General features: G+C 41.2%; 1 protein-coding gene across 1 annotated transcript in view; it reads left to right on the forward strand.

Moving 5' to 3' along the window:
* HAS2 (hyaluronan synthase 2) overlaps positions 1 to 3,820 on the forward strand; it is an 8,665-nt gene extending 4,845 nt beyond the window's left edge. Inside the window, exons 2-3 of the mRNA XM_010144491.1 lie at positions 323 to 424; positions 2,323 to 3,820. Of these exons, the coding sequence (XP_010142793.1) occupies positions 323 to 424; positions 2,323 to 3,252 (1,032 nt within the window). The 3' untranslated portion in view covers positions 3,253 to 3,820. The remainder of the gene's footprint in view (positions 1 to 322; positions 425 to 2,322) is intronic.
* Positions 3,821 to 19,691: the final 15,871 nt, after the last annotated feature.

The following is a 19,691-nucleotide window of genomic DNA, read 5'->3' on the forward strand; positions in this document are numbered from 1 at the left end:
GTCTTGCTCTGCAGCGCTCCATCTCTGCAAGCATATCTTATTCGAAGGAGCCAGCCCAGTGTGCCGGTAAAACAAACAGAGCTGATACAGAAGAGAGGATTGTTTGCGTGCACAGCCCTAACAAGCACTTTGTTTCATTCAACACCACTCCTTGCTGCCTGATACAAACGGTCTTTGACAGAATATCAATGCAGACTCCAAAGTGAGTTTTAATTGCATTCAGGAGAATATGATTTAGAGTCGCTCTAATCACTCGCGTGATTTTTATTTTCTTCTTTAGTGTACTCCATAACCCATTGTTCTTCTTTTGTCTTACCTGTAGGTCTGTGATTCAGATACAATGCTTGACCCAGCCTCATCAGTGGAGATGGTAAAGGTCTTAGAAGAAGATCCAATGGTTGGAGGAGTTGGAGGTGATGTGCAGGTGAGTTAACAGAGGGATTTCAGCAACTATTTGGACTGCAACAGATTTTCCCACCTGAAATAGCATTGAATATACTATGATACCATTACAGAGGCTCTTACGATACCTTAACCTTTCTATCTGTTGAACAGGAACTCTTATTCTTGGATGAGAACACTGTATAGTTTTAACACCCATAGAAAGCAAATGCCCCCTACACATGAAAAGTGGGGCACTGGCATTGTCACGACTGTTGTGGCCTCTTTGAGTCTCTGGGTATAACTGCTTGCTCAGGGTACCAAAGAAGAGCTATAGGGGAGCAGGGAATTGAGAACAGGTCTCCTAAAGCCAAGTCCGGCACCCCAAGCACTTTAATTATGTTACTACTGGCAGCCAAGATTGTTAGGAATAAAAGCCTTTTTGAAATGCAGTGTGCTATGCACTTTGTATTGTAGGGTTTCCTCTGCATCTCTGACAGGCGGGACAATGGAAAGTCAGCCCAGCTCCACTTCCGTTAGGATTTCCAGCATTTCCAAGTCTGGCTGACAACTACAGCAAAAGGCTGTTCATTCCTTTTGACACAATTGCTTCTGCTGCAATTTATAAAGAGAAATGCATATGAATATTTCAATTGGTCTTAGGATCTGTCCCCCATACTCAGTTGGGCTTTTATGTGAGAGGGGAGAAAGGGCCATCTATATGGGCAAGCACTTACTAATGAATGACCCAGTAGTCAGAAGTATTTCAGGCATGTGGCTTTTAATTCCAGAAATTAAGATTCCCACAGGAGTCTGAATATCTTTGCAGCTCCAAACGGACCATGAACCGGGTCCATCACACTTACCCTACACATCTTCGGAGAGAGATGGGAAGGACTTGTATCCTCTGGGAGGAAAGGTGGCAGGATGAAGACTTTTTATTTTTCCCCCAGTTCACTTTCCAGCATACACCAAATACATTTGAGTGAGAATTGAGCCGGGAGCCTCACTGCTTCTAAAATATTCTGGAATTAAATTGTAACAGAGAAAATGTTGGCCTTGGTCTTCAAACCTGATAGAAATCAGAGCCATCAGAGCAAAAGACTATTTCTTCCTAGTTGCAGGGAAGTGCTTTCTAGTTTTAGAAAGCCAGTAATTTCCTTGAAAATCCCCACCCTGCTACACACTTCCGTGCTGTATTCCTCAGCACCAGGTGTGCTCTGAGAACCTGGATGTGAAGAGACGGACTTGGGCATCTGCATGTGCTCATACCCCCACTAAGTGTTCAGACTCCAAGCCTATCTCTGTATTGTGTTTAAAGTGTCGGCCTGAGCTTCAGGTGAGCTTTGGGGTGTACGGAGGAGAAAGCAAGACTCTGCTGCAGTATCACAGTATGTCTTGGGGCAACATAACAGGGCTGGTACTGCAGAGATGGACCAGGTTGTTTCTCAGAGGGCCATATTCTATGGGGACATAGTCCGGGGCCAAACCTCCAGGGCCAGTCTCATGATACCAAAAATACAGGCCAAAGACGATGTGCTCAGCCTTTCTCATGCTCTGGATAGCTTTTGGAGGGCTAGAAGTCCTGTGAGTCCTGAAGATGTGTTTGGGGGGCTGAGAAGCAAGTCCTTAGCTGGGGGTGAAGGGAAAGGAAGAATGAGCCAGAAAACAAGTTTCTTGATGGAGAATAGGAAGAGTCACAAGGCAAAAGGGAACATTTTGGTGGAACATACTTTTGAAGGCTTCATCTTGCCCTTCCTGCCAATGTCCTGGACTGTATAGGTAACTCCTGGATTTGCTGTGAGTTGGATACAGGAGCAATGTTCCCTCTGTATTTCGGCTAATGCTACTCTAAGTGTATGCAAATTCCTTATTGATCCAATGTGTATATTTTCTGTATCAATAGCTCTTCTGATATGAAACCTTCTTTTTATTTTATAGATTTTGAACAAATACGATTCCTGGATCTCCTTTCTGAGCAGCGTGAGATACTGGATGGCATTTAACATAGAGCGAGCCTGTCAGTCCTATTTTGGCTGCGTACAGTGCATCAGCGGACCTCTGGGAATGTACAGAAACTCTTTACTCCATGAATTTGTGGAAGATTGGTACAATCAAGAATTTATGGGCTCCCAGTGCAGCTTTGGAGATGACAGGCATCTAACTAACAGAGTGCTAAGTCTGGGCTATGCAACAAAATACACGGCTAGATCTAAGTGCCTTACCGAAACACCGGTAGAGTATCTCAGGTGGCTGAATCAGCAGACCCGCTGGAGTAAATCGTACTTTAGAGAGTGGCTTTATAATGCAATGTGGTTCCACAAGCACCATTTGTGGATGACCTATGAAGCTGTAATCACTGGATTCTTTCCTTTCTTCCTTATTGCCACAGTCATTCAGCTCTTCTACAGGGGAAAACTCTGGAACATCCTTCTCTTCCTGTTGACAGTTCAGTTAGTGGGCCTGATAAAGTCTTCCTTTGCCAGCTTCCTTAGGGGCAACATTGTCATGGTTTTCATGTCACTCTACTCAGTGTTGTACATGTCAAGTTTACTGCCAGCAAAGATGTTTGCAATTGCCACGATAAACAAAGCAGGGTGGGGCACGTCAGGAAGAAAAACCATTGTAGTTAATTTCATAGGACTCATTCCAGTCTCCATTTGGTTTACAATCCTCCTAGGTGGCGTAATTTTCACTATCTACAAGGAATCAAAAAAGCCATTTTCTGAGTCAAAACAGACAGTTCTCATCATTGGCACAATACTCTATGCATGTTACTGGATTATGCTTTTGACTTTGTACTTGGTTCTTATCACCAAATGTGGCAGGCGGAAGAAAGAACCAGACTATGACATGGTGCTAGACGTATGATGTTTCCGTGGGAAGTTACCCAGAGTGTTGTAAAGCAACCAAAAGACCTTGTAGTATCTGTGGCATCAGACAAATGTTGCCAAGGGAAATGGATCATTTGCTGCTGGGAATAAGACTTTTATATTCCTCTGGGTTCGTTTTCATCCTGCCAAAGTAACAAAAAAAAAATTTTTTTTTTTTCCAAGGGGGGGGGAAGTCACAAACCACACAGTTTTGACATGTTCGCAAGAAAATGGGAGAACTTTTCTGTTTATGCACTTTTTTATTGTGCATATGCCTGACAGTGTTACGTTTTATATACCTCACTGGTCATGCTTATGTGTGTGGACAGGAAATAAAGGAGTTTGGAGAATCGAGAAAAGGATCTTACAACCCCTTGCAACCTAATTTATGAACTTTTCTTTTTTTATAGTTCTGTTTATAGGAAGGGTCTTTTGTGTTAGGCTGCCAAATGTAATGCCAAAGGTAAATTTTAAGAGGCCATTGTATTTTTATATTATTGTATTAATTTGTGTGTGTGTATTTTTAAGCCAACTTTTTAAATCACATATTTTATATTTTACTATCTGCCAAAAACAGCTGTCTCCCAACATTTTGTTCTTTAGTCTTTTTAAATATATTTGGGAAAAAAAATCATACTTTCTCCCCTAAAATTTGTGCTGAATTGATACTGTTCACAACAGGAAGCATTAAAAGTCTCTCTGCATCTTTGCAACTGATGAATGGTTATTTCTGTGAAAAAGCATTTAAATGTGCTCTTTGAAGACATTTATTAGGAAAGGCCCAATATTGTCAATTTTTGAATATAAGCATATTTGTGTGTAAAAAAAAGGCCAAAGGGGTAGATACGTGCAATTTGGGGTTTTGTTTTGGATAACATTGTAAAAGGGAAATTTGCTTCTCTGCTGAGAGCATAATTTCCCTGGCTTGCACAACAGCCATTAGGCAAGGCAGGCCTCCGTGCCATTGGAAAAGAGATTGCTACAGAAAGCTCCCATGGATTTTACATGAGACCTGAGGTGTCAAAAACTGATCTGGAGAAATACTGGCACCCAAAACTGCTACTAATTTCACTGATGGTTGTAGTCCATAATCTGCTAGTACGTGTAGATAGTTCAGTTTTTTTGAGTTTTTAAAAAAATACACGGAAGGAAAACTTATCATCAACACTTTCAAAATATGGGTGTCTGACTCTAAAATTTCTGCGGTGCCCTTCATACAGTTTACAGAAAATGTAAAGATCAGCTTCTCTGACATCCAGTGTAATACAGACCCCAGTACTGAGCCCAATAATTTGTGTTTGACTAGAGCATATCTACCAGAATAGAAGCCAATTTTTTATCAGAAAACATCGAGCCTTAGCAAATCCATCTCTTCCTTGGTGCCTAATAATCAGTCTTGGACATTTATTTTGGACCATGGTTTTAAGAAATAATATTCAGGAATAAATTCTGCAGTCCTTCACCAGCCAAAGGAATGTGGCACTGAGCCCTAATATACTTTATAAAGAGCAACAGAAAGCCAGCTGCATACAGATACATGCCCTTTTTAGATTCTGGTATTAAAAGCACTGTGGTAAAGCAGAAATCAGCATATGATGCTTAAAGAACTTAGAAGCATTTTCAGCTTCTCTTTTTTATGCAGACATGAATAGATTCTGCTGTAGAATGAACTGTACACACACTACCTTATTTGTCTGATTATCTTGAGGTACATGATTGCTTGAAAGTCATACTAATGTTATGTTAATGATTGGAGAGTTGATTCATGTTGATTACAAAATAGAGCAGTATTAAAAAATGCAAAAGAAACAGTAAAAGTAATAAAAAAACCCTTGACTATGCCTTTTAACTATTTATGATGTAAGTTAAAGCTTGGGTTAACATTCAAATGTCAAATAAATCCTCTCATTCTATAAAAAGATTGAATCAATTGCCTGTATTTATTCTAGCAATTATTCAATCTACTTCCAATATAGGTTGTATAGGATAATTGTTACTTTCATAAATAAAATATTTTTGATAAGATTATGACTAATTCATGGTATTTCTAATAAGCACTTCTGCTTTGAAGCTAAAAATCTGCACAGTTTGCGGGTTGTTATCGTGTCACCAGCCTGATTTCCAAGCAGGAATTTGCCATCGTGTAGCAGAGCATCTGGGGAGAACATGCCTGGAGCAGGCAGGGACTGGTCCCTGTTCTGAGAGGCAGCGCAGTGTATGGGCAGCATTTGGAGTCTCTGCCTGCCTCTGCCAGCAGCTGTTAGATGAATTTGGTCAAAACACTTCCTTCCCTTTTTCCTCAGCTTCCTGATTCATAAAACAGCAACAGCAATCCAGCCTCCTTTTGGGAAGTGCTTTGAAGTTTATGGCCAAAGTACCTTATATGAAAGCTGATATTTTCCAGCCTTCCTGTCCTCCATAGCTGGGAAAGAGGAGAGAACGTGTATGTGGCCTTCCAAAGTTCCTTGTTACTGGTATTTTTCAAAAGCAGTATTGGGCAGCAGCCACCATCAGAGGGACAGAGTGAGCAGGAGGCAGAGTGACAATTCACATATCTCTCAGACCGTGACAGGCTCATCACAGGTTAATTATCTAGGAGACAGCTTCTCAGCACTCAGAGCTGGTTACACTATATCTAGACACTGTGCCCAGTTTTGAGTTTCCCTGTACAAGGACAAACTGGGGCAAGTTCAGCGCAGGGTCAGTGTGATGGTTTAGGCTGAAGGAGAGGGGCTGAGAGAGCCGGGCTGGTTAGGCTGGAGAACAAAATGGCTTTGGCAGGAAGAGACCTGAGCTGACCTGCAATACCTATAGGGAGGTCATCAAGAATACAGAACCAGGCTTTTCTCAGTGCTGCTTGGTGGCAAGATGAAAGACTCCAAGTTTAAGTTGAAAGTGGAGAGGTCTGGCCTGGGTATAAACAGGGACTTCTTTCCCAAGAGGACAGCCAGGCATTGAGACAGGTTGCTAGGAGAGACAGTGGAGCCTCCATCCTGAATGGATTTCAAGACTAGACTAGATAAAGTCTTGAGATGCCTAGTCCGACCTCAGAGCTGCCCCTGTTTTAAGTTGGAGGCAGGGCTAGATACCTCCGAGGCCCCTTCTAACACGAATTCTCCTGTCATCCTTTGTGAAGTAGGTGTTGACAGTCTGCTTACTACTGACAGCTCTCACCCACATGGGAGCTCATTCCTGTCTCTGCTCCCCACACATTCATCCTGACCCTGGGCACAAATAGCTCATCAGCAGCCAGTACTGGTACCCCAAAAAATCAGAGCCCTTCCTGTGACTCTGTGTCCTTACCATGTTTGCAGCTGTGTAAAAAGAGTTTTCAGCAGAAAGCAAGACTACAGAACAGTTGTTAGACAAACTAAATTCTTCAATAACATTTCCTATTTTTCATTAATTGCAAACATTGTGAGCTATCTGTTAAGAGATCACATCAAAAAAACATGTTGAAAGAAAAATTCATGCTTTTTTTTTGAGCTTTTTTTAAAAACAGAGGTATTTTTCAGCCACCTCTGATGGAGAGATATTGCTGGACACTGTAAGAAACTTCCACAAACTATAAATTCTACATGAAAGTTAAAAAACAATTTTTTTTTTTTTAAACAATGAATTGTCAATATCTCAGGTTATAACCCATTTCCAGAGTAGAGTAATTTGGGCTTGAGAGCATCTGTTTGCACAGGCCAGGTGTGAAGCAAAACCTGAGGGAATCAGAAGTGCAGCAGGGAGGCAGGAGCCCTCCTGTTCTGTCTGCTAATAAGCTTCGGTTTGGCCAAGAGTCAGGTTTCTTTCAATGGGAAATGTATGAATATTTAACATAACTTTTCTAGGAGACGGAAAAAATCCTGTCAGACACATGCCAAACCTGCCAAACATGTCCTGATGCACAAGCTGTTGTGAATCTGTCTGTTAAAAAATTTAGTCTGAATTTTATTCTTAACAAGATGGTAAAGAGAACTAGAGGCTTTGCTGGAAATGCCACTTTTCTCAAGAGTTAATACAATTAACTTCAATATAGTGCGTTTTTTTTCCAACTTTCACTTGGCCTGTTTGCTGCTTTGGTTTCATATTTGATGGATGGATGAGTACCCCAAATTTTTGCTGCTTCTTCCAGCTGTATTTCAGAAAATATTCTGTCTCTCCCAAAGAAATCCAACTTAAATTTTCTGTTAGAGTAACCCTGAAGTTTCTGTAAGTTACCACGACTGCATAGAGGCCTTGTAGTTAAATCTACACTAAATAAATCACAGGCGCTGAGCCTTGATACATGATAATACTCTGTACTGTTGAAGCGTAAGCATGGTCTGTGGCATGTTTTTGCCACAGACCAGATAATCCTTCTGCAGACGATGCTGGGCACAGGTATAAGGCTGGAGTGGGAACTAGCCTTGTTTGGCAGATTATAGAGCTTAGGAGTGGTCTCTGCAATCAGCTGCTCTGAGAAGAGTGCCGGGTTTTTCTTTGTTTGTTTGTTTGGGGTTTTTTTGTTTGGTTGGGTTTTTTAATTACATTAAATATAAGCTAACAATACCCCACTGAGAAGGATGGAAGGACGGTGCAGGACAGCTCACCCTTTACTAGACATCATGCATGTGATGATTACTCTCAAGACATCAATAGATGTCATTAGTTCTGCAGCTCTTGCAAATACCTGTTTGGGTGGGGGTTTGGGGTTTTTTTTTTTCCATTTCAATTAAAAGACTCCACATATTTTCTAATTCCTTTGGTCATGTCCAGGAAGCAAGAACCAACAGCACCCAATAATCAAAAATTGCTACCGTCCCAGTGCTCAGGGTCTAGGAGCCATGGCATTTTCAGCATCCCGGCTGGCTGCCTTTTGCCTGGTAGCAATCTACTTTGATTTGCTCCATGTTTGACACACTTTGTAGAAATGAAATGGTTATGAGAGAACTTTTTTGGACTGCTTCTCACTAGGTTCAGTGAAAGCATGAAGAGCTTGCCTGTGACCAGTGCTGCTTTATGCTACCCAAACCAGTGATATCTGGAATTTATCAGTCACATTATTAGAGATTAGAGAACCCACACAAAGAACATGTGCAAGAGTGACAGCTAGCGAGTGAATCACAGGAAACTAAATTTTGTAACGTCCATGTCCATATAATTATTTATTTTGCAGTTTTTAGGAGGTAAATAGTCACTTTTAATTATATCTTTACCCTACACCTCTTTGGGGACACATAAAACACTAGTCCTGAAGAACTGTGCTGAATGTGTTAAAAAGATTAAATGAGCTGAATGTGTTAAAAAGATTAGATGGGCACCTTGTTCTAAATTAATTACAACATAGTGGCCTCTATCTGCTCCCCAAAAGTGCTCTTAAGTTTTCCAAAGTGATTCTTTTTCATGAACGTAGATTATAGGCTGAACCCATCCAGTGAGTTGATGCTGCAGACCACCGGTGATTTCTGTCTGCCCTCATTCTTCACTTTCTTCCACAAAAAGTGCACAGCATCTTGCCAGCGTGAGTCGGTGCTGGCCCGGTTTCTACCAGCATCTATGATACCTGGATAACCATGACAGTGCTGTGAGGTGTATTAGGTGATACGGCAGCACCAAAGGAGAAAGGCTGTGAAGACCGTAGGAGAGAGATAAAAAAGCAGCATTTCACAGTAAACAAAATGTCTATTTCATGCTTATACCACAGAGCAATGGATTTCCTTCCCTACAAGCACCTCTTTCTCTTTGTTGGCTATGGAGGAAGGCTCAGTAATCAGCTCAGATCATTGGCTCATAGTGTAATTCAGGTTGGAGGGACCTCAGGACATCACCTAGTGCAAACTCCTGCTCAAAGCAGGGACAGTTATGAAGTAAAAACAACCTGAAAGAAGAAAAATCACAGAGTAAGCACAGCCTTTCCTAAATGATGACTTCTGTACATGCTCACACTTAGTCAGACAAGTCCTATCCCAGTTGTCTCCCAACAATGAGCACCAGCTAGCTCCAGAGGATGGGCACAGCACGCCGTGCATACACCCCCCACTTTGGCAGTAGTGGACCAACACCCTCGTGTTGCAGCAAGATTCCTCACAAGAGTCCTAGCTGCTGCCATGCCGTTTCTCCCAGACATCAGTTCAACATCTTTGCTCAGTTCCCCACCACGCATGGGTTCATATACATCTATATCTATCTATAATCTATATCTTTATCATCTATCTATCTATATCTATCTATATTCTTTCTAGGTCCTAGGACTGTAATAGTCCATTTCTCAGAGTAAGTCTAAATCCTGGAAGATAGGACAATTCCACATATGTTGAACCTGCATGATACAGCCATGCTGCATACAGAGATACTTATTCCTTGTTATCTTTAGTATCTTTAGAGTAACAGCTCTATGTATACTTGATCTTGTCTTTTTTAAGATGACCACCAAGTAGACTTGATGACAACTTTTCCTGGAAATAAGAGGAGGGGAAGTGAATAGTTAATGTTCTGATCTGCCATCTGGCTGAGCATGTCATGTAAGGAGATTAAGCATACTGGTGCAATATTTTTGGTGCTTGATTCCAGCCAAGAGAAAGTTCAAATAAAACTGCCTAAAAGGGATATCCATGTAGCTCTTACCATGGTGTCCCAGAAGTTTAATGTAAACCATTAAACCATAAGTTTAATGTAAAAGGTATAAAATTGGAATCAAATCATAGCGTTTTTTTAAAAATTATTCATTTGACTCACTGTGGAACTGTCTTTGGACACTTTCATCCATTAAAATCTCTCTCAGAGATAAAAACTAAACAGATACAAGCTAGGTTTACCTATGGACTGCAAAAGCCTTGTCTACACAAGGTTTGTTACTAAAACCTTTGTGATTTAACTTATTGTAGTATAAGTGTTGTTTTATTTGTTTTGATTTATATTTCTTAGGGAATTACACACATAATTGTAAAACTGGAACTCCTGTTTACTAGTCTGAACAAAGAAGAAAGCCACACTTAAATTGTGAGGATGATAGATTGGTTTAATCAAACCGGCAGAGAAACATGACACATTTACGTCAATCTATGCCAGATACATTTTAGTTCAGTCTTGCATGATTTACCTTAAGATAAGCCATGATGTGAATTCACAGCACTTCAGACAGTCCATAAGGACTGCCCTGGGCAAATCCTTACTGCCCTGTAGTAAGAGTGAGATAGCTTAGCCTGCAGCATCAGTCATTAGTTACATCGCATTTGCCTCAGGGTAGAAGAGGAAACATTGGTCATGTAATGTCTGATGACTAAGGCAGGGTCAACTCACAACCTAGGGTGCTCAAACAAGCTTTTAAATGTATCTGTATCTTAAAATGATCAGGACTGCCTTCTAGGTAAGGGAGGGGCATGTGCATCCAAAGATACCCAGAAGAGCTGAAGTGAATTACCAAGATTTCAAGCTGGTTACTTAAAGCCTCCATTTTCAGAAAAAAAGCAACTCTGCTTTGATTTAGGAACACCCCCTTTTTTTTTTTAGGGAGGACTTAATAGAGTTTACCATTTGCACACTAAAAGTCTAACCAAGATGCTCACACAATCACAAGTGTACTGTAGGAAGCTGTCCTCCTGCAGGCACTGGAAGAAGATGCTGAGCACATACTGTCTACTGCAAAGCATATTGAACTGGGATAGCTGCGGTTGTGCCTCTGTGCACATGCACCGTCTGCCTCCCACAGGACTTTGCACAGGCCAGAGCCAAAATACCTGCCTCATGCTGCCAGCATCCATTTTCCTCAGTCTGTTCTCAGCTGAACAAAGAGCAGGCTGTTGGCTGAATGACTGCGTGTGCCCCTGTGAAGCAACTCCAGTGCCTGACAGATGCATAGGTTGCATATATGATGTACCAAAGCGGTAAAACAGAACATGCTGTACGTGCAGCAAACGCGTATTTGCCAGGAAGCACAGGAGTCTGGTGTGCAAGCAAGACATCTGGTCCTGGCAGCAGTGGAGAGAGATTTCATCACTAAAAGAAGTATAAGTAAGCTGTAAATATGCTCTCAAGGCATGGCACATCCCTTTGTGGTCAGACCAGCATTGCTTTGGCCTGAAGACACTGGCACATCAGCCTGTTATCCCGTGGAAAAAGGAGTATGAAGCTGCAGTGCATTCTGCTGGGTTCTGTTGCCACAGGGCATGCTCTTGCCTCTTGGCACGCTGGAAGCAGTCTGTCTATAAAACAGACCAGCTGCTTTATACATACTGCAATATGAAAGCTTCTTCACAGGCTGCTCCCAGATCCATTAATTATAACTTTTATAACTATTAGTCATTAATTCTAGTAATTAAATAACTGATGGTCATCTGGCTTAACACAGTTCCAGGACTAAAATATACGATGTAATTGGTTGGACAGTGGTGTTCCTTGCAAGCGTGACTTAAATACTTCCACAGGGAATGAATCACCCACGTGCCCCCAGCAGAGTGTGCTCCCCAGGCAGCATGAAAGATCTCACACATGTATTTATACCTGTTGGGTAGCGCATATTGTCTACAGCTGCCAGCTTGGACCCTCTCTTACTTTGTTGCTGATCTGATTGCTCCTTATGTTCTTAATTAAATTAAAGGAGTGTAAGGTTCTGGTCAAGTTAATCATGGCTGAGAATCAACGTTCATATTTGTCTTGCAGCTTTGAAGTCTGTCTAATCTCTCCTGTTATCACTATAATATCTGAGATGTGATGTGGGCTTTGTAAGTACACAGTTTAGACAGATTGCAAAATTAATGGGGACATATGGGTGTTGTTTCTCAGCCATTATTCTTTCTGTAATTGTGGTGGAAAGAATCTGTCAGCAGAAATGCACTCTTCAGTAATACATTGCTGCAGCATGTTGGTAAATGTTCAGGAGAGTGCTGGTCCGTGAGACCGCGTTCTGCACACATGACAGATCAGTCCATGTCTTTTTTTCCTTTTTTTCTTTTTTTCTATTTTTTTCTTTTTTTTTAAAACACCTAACCAGTTATGGAGTCCTTTGGAAATATACCTGGCATTGTCTCCAGTTTTCCAAGCACTTTATGCAGTTTTTTGACCGACTCAGTGTTGAAACAAAACAAAAACCTTATTATTTTTGCGGTTTTCTGCCTCTGACTTTTGGATGAAACACTATGTGCGCATAAGCAAAGCCCCAGGAAACTCAGCATCACTGCATGGGACACCTGCATCCTTTTGTTTTCCAGCCACTTCATCAAATCCAATTTGTTACTTCTCTGTTTAAATCAGCACAGCCAGGCAGTTATAAAACTGAAGTCTTAACCACCCATAGCAATTACACGTTTCATAAGATTACGCAGGAAGCACTCCATAAATTCCAGTAGTTAACACTTGTTTTAATTGAATTACCCACAAAGTTTGATCGGAGCTGGTATTCCTCTGCTCTGAAAGGTTGCATTTCCCAAAACACGGCTCTGTAACAACAAACAGATGTTTTCCAAGACAGACAAGGCCACGTTTCTAATGATGGTAAAGAGATGCCTCTGATTTGTACAAATGTCAAGTACTTCTGCATCTAAAATAACTGGAAAAAACTTGGCTTTTGGCTCAGCTACACTGAATCCATTGGCATAAGCAGAAGTTTGAAAAGATCTAGCAGTTGTCTGGAGTTTAATGCATATTGAATAATTTTATCTTGATTTGTCCTCTTGTCCGCAGGCAGGACAGTCATCAGGATGCAGGGACACATGTTTGTCCAAGAAAAGCAGAAAAACAGAAAATGGATCATTCCTTAGATCCATTTAGGCTGCGAAACATACTGCATGATACTGACTGTATTATAGCAGAGCTGCGTTTACTTAGCATCATAGAATCACAGAATAGTTTAGTTTGGAAAAGACCTTTAAGATCATCAAGTGGAACAATTAGCCTAACACTGCCAAGTCCACCACTAAACCACATCCCTCAGCACCACATCTCCCCGTCTTTTAAATTCCTCCATTGAGGGTGACTAAACCACTTCCCTGGGCAGCCTGTTCCAATGTTTCACAACCCTTTTGGTGAAGGAATTGTTCCTAATATTCAAACTAAACTTCCCCTCGTGCAACTTGAGGCCATTTTCTCTTGTCCTATCGCTTGTCACTTGGCAGAAGATATCAACATCCACCTCACTACAACCTCCTTTCAGGCAGCCACAGAGAGCAATGACGTCTTCCCCTGAGCCTTCGTTTCTCCAGGCTAAACAACCCCAGTTCCCTCAGCCGTTCCTCGTAGGACTTGTTCTCTAGACCCTTCACCAGTTTCATTGCCCTTTTCTGGATGTGATCCAGCATCTCAGTATCTTCCTTGTAGTCTGGGGCCCAAAACTGAACACTTGTTTATATGAGGTAAACTACTAAAATAACTTGCCTAGCACACTATTGTGTTGTAGAAGACTGGCATTTATACTGTCTTTACATGCCAGATATTTCAGATCTCTTTAGAAATAGCTGAGGCACGAGAGATGCTCCCACTGTTATACCTGCAGCCATAGGAGGTTTTACACTTTGCATTCTCACCTACTTCAGCACCAGATCAGCCAGGTTAGTGCAAACCATGTTCATCCGTAACTTCAGATAAAATATTCAGGTAACTTCGGATAAAATATTTTAATAGTGATATTCAGGCAAATAGTGCTCTCAGTCCCTTGTATGACCCTAGTCATGGATGCAACAACAGTCAGGGATATTGGCTTCTTCGAGAGTTACAGCTGCATCAGGAAGACACTGTCTGTCTTTGCCCTGATAAATGTAGATTGCTATCCAGCTGGCATCATTCTTCACTGCCGCTGCCAAGCTTTTGAAAGGGAGGGGCCACACATTTTAAAGCTTTGTCTGCACATGTCAGTTTATTTAGTGTATGTTAAGTCATTTTAATCAATTAGATCAGTGAAACTTCTGGGAGTTTACTCAAGGCACACCTGTTTTGGTTTTTTCTTTTCTTTTAAGCCTATATTATTTGGAATCAAAGCCAAAAAAGCCATTCTTACACCACAGTAAGTCTATTCAAGAGTAGAAGAGGCCTCCTCCATGAATTGCCCTGTATTATCATGTTCATACAAACAGTAAAATTCAGACAAGCCACAACTTATTAAACAGGAACACACAAACATTAAAATCCTAGAAGAAGCAGTCTTACATTGCTTACATACAAGCAAAATACTCCAGAAAAGTAGTTTCCAACCCGTGACTCTAACAGCCCTCAAAACCTGATTGTGGTCATAGGAAATAAGTTAAAGATGACATCAGCAGTCAGAGCCAAGCTTGTAACTTCTGCAGTTTTGCTTGTAACTTCCACCCATGAGCTAACTACAGGTTAAGAGCACTGTCTAATGGCTATAAATTCACTGTTGAATTTCTTCCTTAAGTTCATCCCTAATTATGCTTGAATATTTAAAAGAAACTTCAGAAACTCACCACTTTAAGAAACTGAAGCCCTGTGAAAATGCGTTCCCGTTTAGCACACTTCTGGTAAAAACAAGTCACCTCAGAAGTTGCATTCCACTTAAAGATATGAATATGTTTGGCAGCTCAATAAATACATATAAACGACCAGTGCAGTTTTTCTACAATGGAATTCTAAGATTTTCGGAACATTTTCTAAAACCGGGTGAAATGTTTCAAAGATGAGTCAATAAGCATCACCATGCTGAATGATGGCTAGTTTGGATTCAAATTCTATGGCACCACTACATTGTCCTAGAGTTTGAACAAAATTTCAGCCACTGTTTGATTGATCCCCACATGCCACAGATATAAAACGGATTCCAGACAGACCTTGATTTCGCCCCTGCTGAGACACCCATTTTGAAATGCAACCTCTTTTTTCAATCAGCCGCCATATAATTGTTGTCTATAAATTTTCACCAACCAAATAACTTAAAATGGTTCACCTGACCCCTTCCTTTGAATCACAAATCCTTAGTTTGCTCAAGGCATTACCCTGTGAAATGTCTTGAAAGTCTCATCAAAATGAGAAATAGCAGATCTACAGCTTCCCCCTCTCTCACGTAAAAGTAGGTTGTTCAATAATTTGACAGATACATTGGGTAATTTTATTACTTGCTATTTTTGATCTTCCTTACCTTTCTCCTGTTTTCCTTTATAAGATGATATTTTTTTGTGGATTTTGTCCAATCCGCTGGAGCCTCCCATGTCCCAGAAAATCCCTAGTAGTCCACAGAAAGTTTTGGATTAGCTCAATGAACATTCAAGGCCATGCTAACTTCCATACGTAGCTTTTTCAGCACAGTCTTTCCTTTTGGGCCAGACTGTAGACATTGGGTGGGAAGCAAGAGAAGACACATGAACTGGAGTACCGCCATTCCTCTCAACCATGCCCTCTGCTCCTTTCCCTAAGCTTTGACTGGTTCCTGAGCAATAGTCCAGAGCCACCCTCCAAATTCAGGCAAATGCAAGCACCACAACCATGTCCAAAAAGATGGAAGTGAATAATGATTTTGAGGCTTCCTCCACCTGTTCTCACACACTCCAACCAATCTTAAACTTTCCTTCCATTTCCTGTGGCAATTGAATCTTTCATTTCACCTCTTCTCCCTGACCAGACATTTTTATTTCATCTGTTTGAACTACTGGAGCTGAAAGCAGGTGGTTGCTACAACATGGTTTGGGATGGTTCAGAGCATTGTGCATTCTCTGAATGTATTGTGCAGCAATGAGAAACTGAGTCTGTGCTTGCTGTTGTTAAACATTGAATCAGTTCTGTCTGTAAGCTAGAAGAGAAGAGGATCCCCCTCATTTTCTTTTCTAGACCAACACAGGACTCAATGAATTCAAGATGTGTATATTCTGTCAGCAGGGACACTAGGATAATGGGAATTACCTGACACATACCACCAGCCACACACTTCATAACCTCCAGTCTCAAATTGACTAGCAGGACATTCAGAAGTAGGCTTTTCCCAATGTCACTACACGTAAAACTACTATAAGTATATGGCCCAGTGGTGCATAGGTATGGGTCTAGTCTTGTGAGGTAGCAAGGCCTCCTACTAGCAGAGGAGTCACCGAACTCATCTACAGGTCTAAATTCAATGTGCATTTTGCCTGAGGAAAGACTAAGTATTATTATTTTTTATATTACTTGTTTTAATAAAAACTCTTTGCAGTGCTAATTATTCTTCCAATGCAAATTTTATTTTTGGTATATGCAGAATGCACTGCTTTGTTACATTTCTGTCTCATCTAATTTTTTTTTTTTCTAGTGAGTGACTTACTATGAGCAATGCATTCCTTCATTTGCTCTTTTACCTTCCTGCATCAACATTTGAGCTCAGGGTGGAAACTTCCACTTCTCTGCTGGAAGAGCTCAGACAGTTGGTGGAATTTTTGCCAAGATATGCAGAATTTCTACAGGGGCTTTTTCTGCCTACTTGGTTATTTGTACCCTCCTGGTCTTCTCATACTTTCAGTCAAGATACAATCAGTACATGCAGAAAGGGTCCTTTTTTTTTTAATTTGGTGTTGAGACCAGATTTCACAAAACCCCACAAATTCTGTTAGCTGAGCTGCACACCAGAGTGCAACATATTTCAGCAACTGTCTTTTATGCACTTCATTAAGTATAAAAGTAACAAGAATCTCAGTATTCCCCATAATGAAAGGATTCTTTGAGAGTTAAATACTCCTTTAGGTTTTTTTTAATTAAGCTTAAAACATGTGAAATTTGTGGGAATGACAGTCCCATGCACCACCAGCAACACCAGGTACAGCCAGAAACCCTGGCTTGTGCAACGTATCCTTAACATGCCATCAGTTTTCTTTGCATTTAACCTGCTCCAAAGACCGCGTTGATCAGTTCTGCTCTTATGGCCATTCATTTGGAGTTCTCCCTGCTGTCTTTCAGCAAGGACATCCACAGGTGGCTTTTTGACATAGGAACTTAGGGAGAAGGTGTAACATGCCACCTGGTTTCCTTATGCAATTTAACTCACTGTGGTACCCTGAGTTACTCGTGACAAATGGGCAAGATCATTTCACAGTTGGACAGTGCCATGTTAGCCATCTGCAACTATTCTGGGAGGCTAACTTGTCAGTTAGACAATCAGATTTCAGTAAAAAGCTCACAGCTACAGATATCTTGGAGCAAAGACAAGGGAGCAAGTGGGACAGGTTTATGTATTTGTTTCAACTTCACTTAAAACAATAGGCTTGAAGTGTTATTTGCCCTGTTCATTTCAAAGGGTTGTTAACTAGATGCCCAGTGCTGATAAATGTCATCACGCTGTGTCCTTTTTACAGTGCGTTCCAGATCAAAACCCTGGACTGCCACACGTGTACCCTTCTTGTGTCGCCTGCTTACAGAGCAATTACGTCCTGGACACCTTAGCCGTGGTAGAGCCAGGCAAACTCTTCTTAAGCTGCCTGTCCCAGGAGAACTTGCTTCAAATTGACTTGGGAGCACTCAAAGAGTATGGCAAAGCTCTCACCTTTGAGGTGAAGAGATGGAAACTCCAGGAAAGAGGAATAGGCACAGGAGTGTCCAGCAATCTTTTCCAGTGACATGACCCAAGCAGAGTGTTCAACTCCCAATGGGCTGCACTCAGTTGAGCATCAGAATCAGTATTAAACAGTACACCAAATGTATTTACAGTCCATTCAATGTTATTGCTGCTTTTGTAAAACTGGCCGGAGGCAAAATGGGTTGACAAATCTATTCCAAAGACTGTACAACAACATAGCTTGAAATCAATCATGACTGACATGTAAATCAAATGCAAAATCCACTTTAATGATTTAATTTTATTTCCCCCCCCCCCTTCTTTAATCCTTTTCCATTTCATCTGTATTTTGGGCTCTTTTCCCACCTTGCCAGAGCCGTCTCCCAGACACGGGGCCATCTTCTGTTGATTACTCACTCAGCAGCAGTGAAACTTTTTCAGATAACTCCTTCCTTGGTGGTAGAATAAATGAGAGAACTTGGGGATAGAAATTGTTGGTTAGTTTAAAAAAATGTAAGTACATATATGCAGACATATACATATATGCATAGAATTTGTAAATGTTTTAATGTAAGAGGAAGAATAGGCATAACTTTTCCAATCATAAATCAGTGATGATCTGAACATCAACATCTTTTAAAACTTGAAATTAACTAAAATCTGCATCTTCCAGTTTTCCTGATCAACCCTATCTCATCCATCCCAGTGATTTCTGCTCTCTGCTATCACTGTGTTCTCTCCCCGGACAGCTCCAGACCTCTCTCACCACACAGATGTTTTAGTAAAGCTCATTTGTTTTTGCACACTTGGTAAACTTTTGTTTAGATTTCAAAAACAAAACAAAACAAGAGTTCAGTAAGCTGTTTTCACTCCCAAATTCTCTAAATGCAAAGAGTGAGAAGGACATATGTTCTTAGTAAAACCACACAGTCCTGAGGGACAAGGCCTGGACCCCTGGAATAGCCTTTAGCTCTCAGCAAGATGGATCTGCTCTTTCTTATCTACTCCAGAGTAAAAGAGAAGTTGAAGTGATTTGCACTGTATCAGTGCAAAAGTAATGTGAAGCATCAATGCCCCAGTGTATTCTTTCCCTCTGATTTTCAGTCCATTTGAGTAAAATCTAACCATCAAGCTTCACTGAGTCGGAGCCCTTCTCTTTTGTTGCTCAGCTCCAGCTTGAATGATCCCAGATTTTCCCCAGATCTTCAAACACATCCCCTGCCACTCCCTAGCCTGTGCAGAAAAAGGAAAGCTGGCAACTTCAAGAGCACTGGCCACTCCTCCCTGCTCGGAGGCCGCTGCACATCTCCGCTTTGATGTGGCTGACCTCCTCTGAACTGGAGAAGACTATTGCTTCTCAACTCAGATTTCCCCCTGAGGTAATGAATTATCCTGACAACTGACTACTGACAACCGACACCTCCCCAAAGGGCTCCGTCCTACTGTGGGAACCACACTTCAATGGGAAGCTTCAATGTATATCCCAGGCTGGAAGTGGGGCACTTGGTGCTTAATGAATGTTTCTATTTTGCTGAGACACAGTCACGGGCTGGAGGATTTGAGCTGGAATCTGAGAGTCTGAAAGTGTTTTGAAGTGAGGGCTCAGCCAGTCTCCTGACAAAACAGAAACCAGTTGTGAAATCTGGAAACGTACCCAAATTTCCCCTATTTCTACACGCACATCGAGATCAGTTTGACGTGAGACTTCAACATCGAGTCCGCGTGGGGCATTGGTTTGTGCCTCGTTTTACTTTCTCTTTTGTGCCATCCTCCCCATGCACATCCCCTCCACTTTCAACTTCAAGGAAATAAGAGTTTATGATGTTATTGTTCTTCTCTACCAGGCTCAGTCAGCAAAACATTTGCAAAAATGTGAAGTGTTGAAAACAAACAGTGCAACTGTTTTAGTTATTTCTAAATTACACAGATTTTTTAATATGTATTTTTGTCCTGAGGAATAAAAAATCAAACTGCATAAGGAAAATCTGAAGTGTTAAATTATTTTTTAA

This window comes from Buceros rhinoceros, unplaced genomic scaffold (genome assembly GCF_000710305.1).
Source record: "Buceros rhinoceros silvestris isolate BGI_N320 unplaced genomic scaffold, ASM71030v1 scaffold7931, whole genome shotgun sequence".
NCBI lineage: Eukaryota > Metazoa > Chordata > Aves > Bucerotiformes > Bucerotidae > Buceros > Buceros rhinoceros.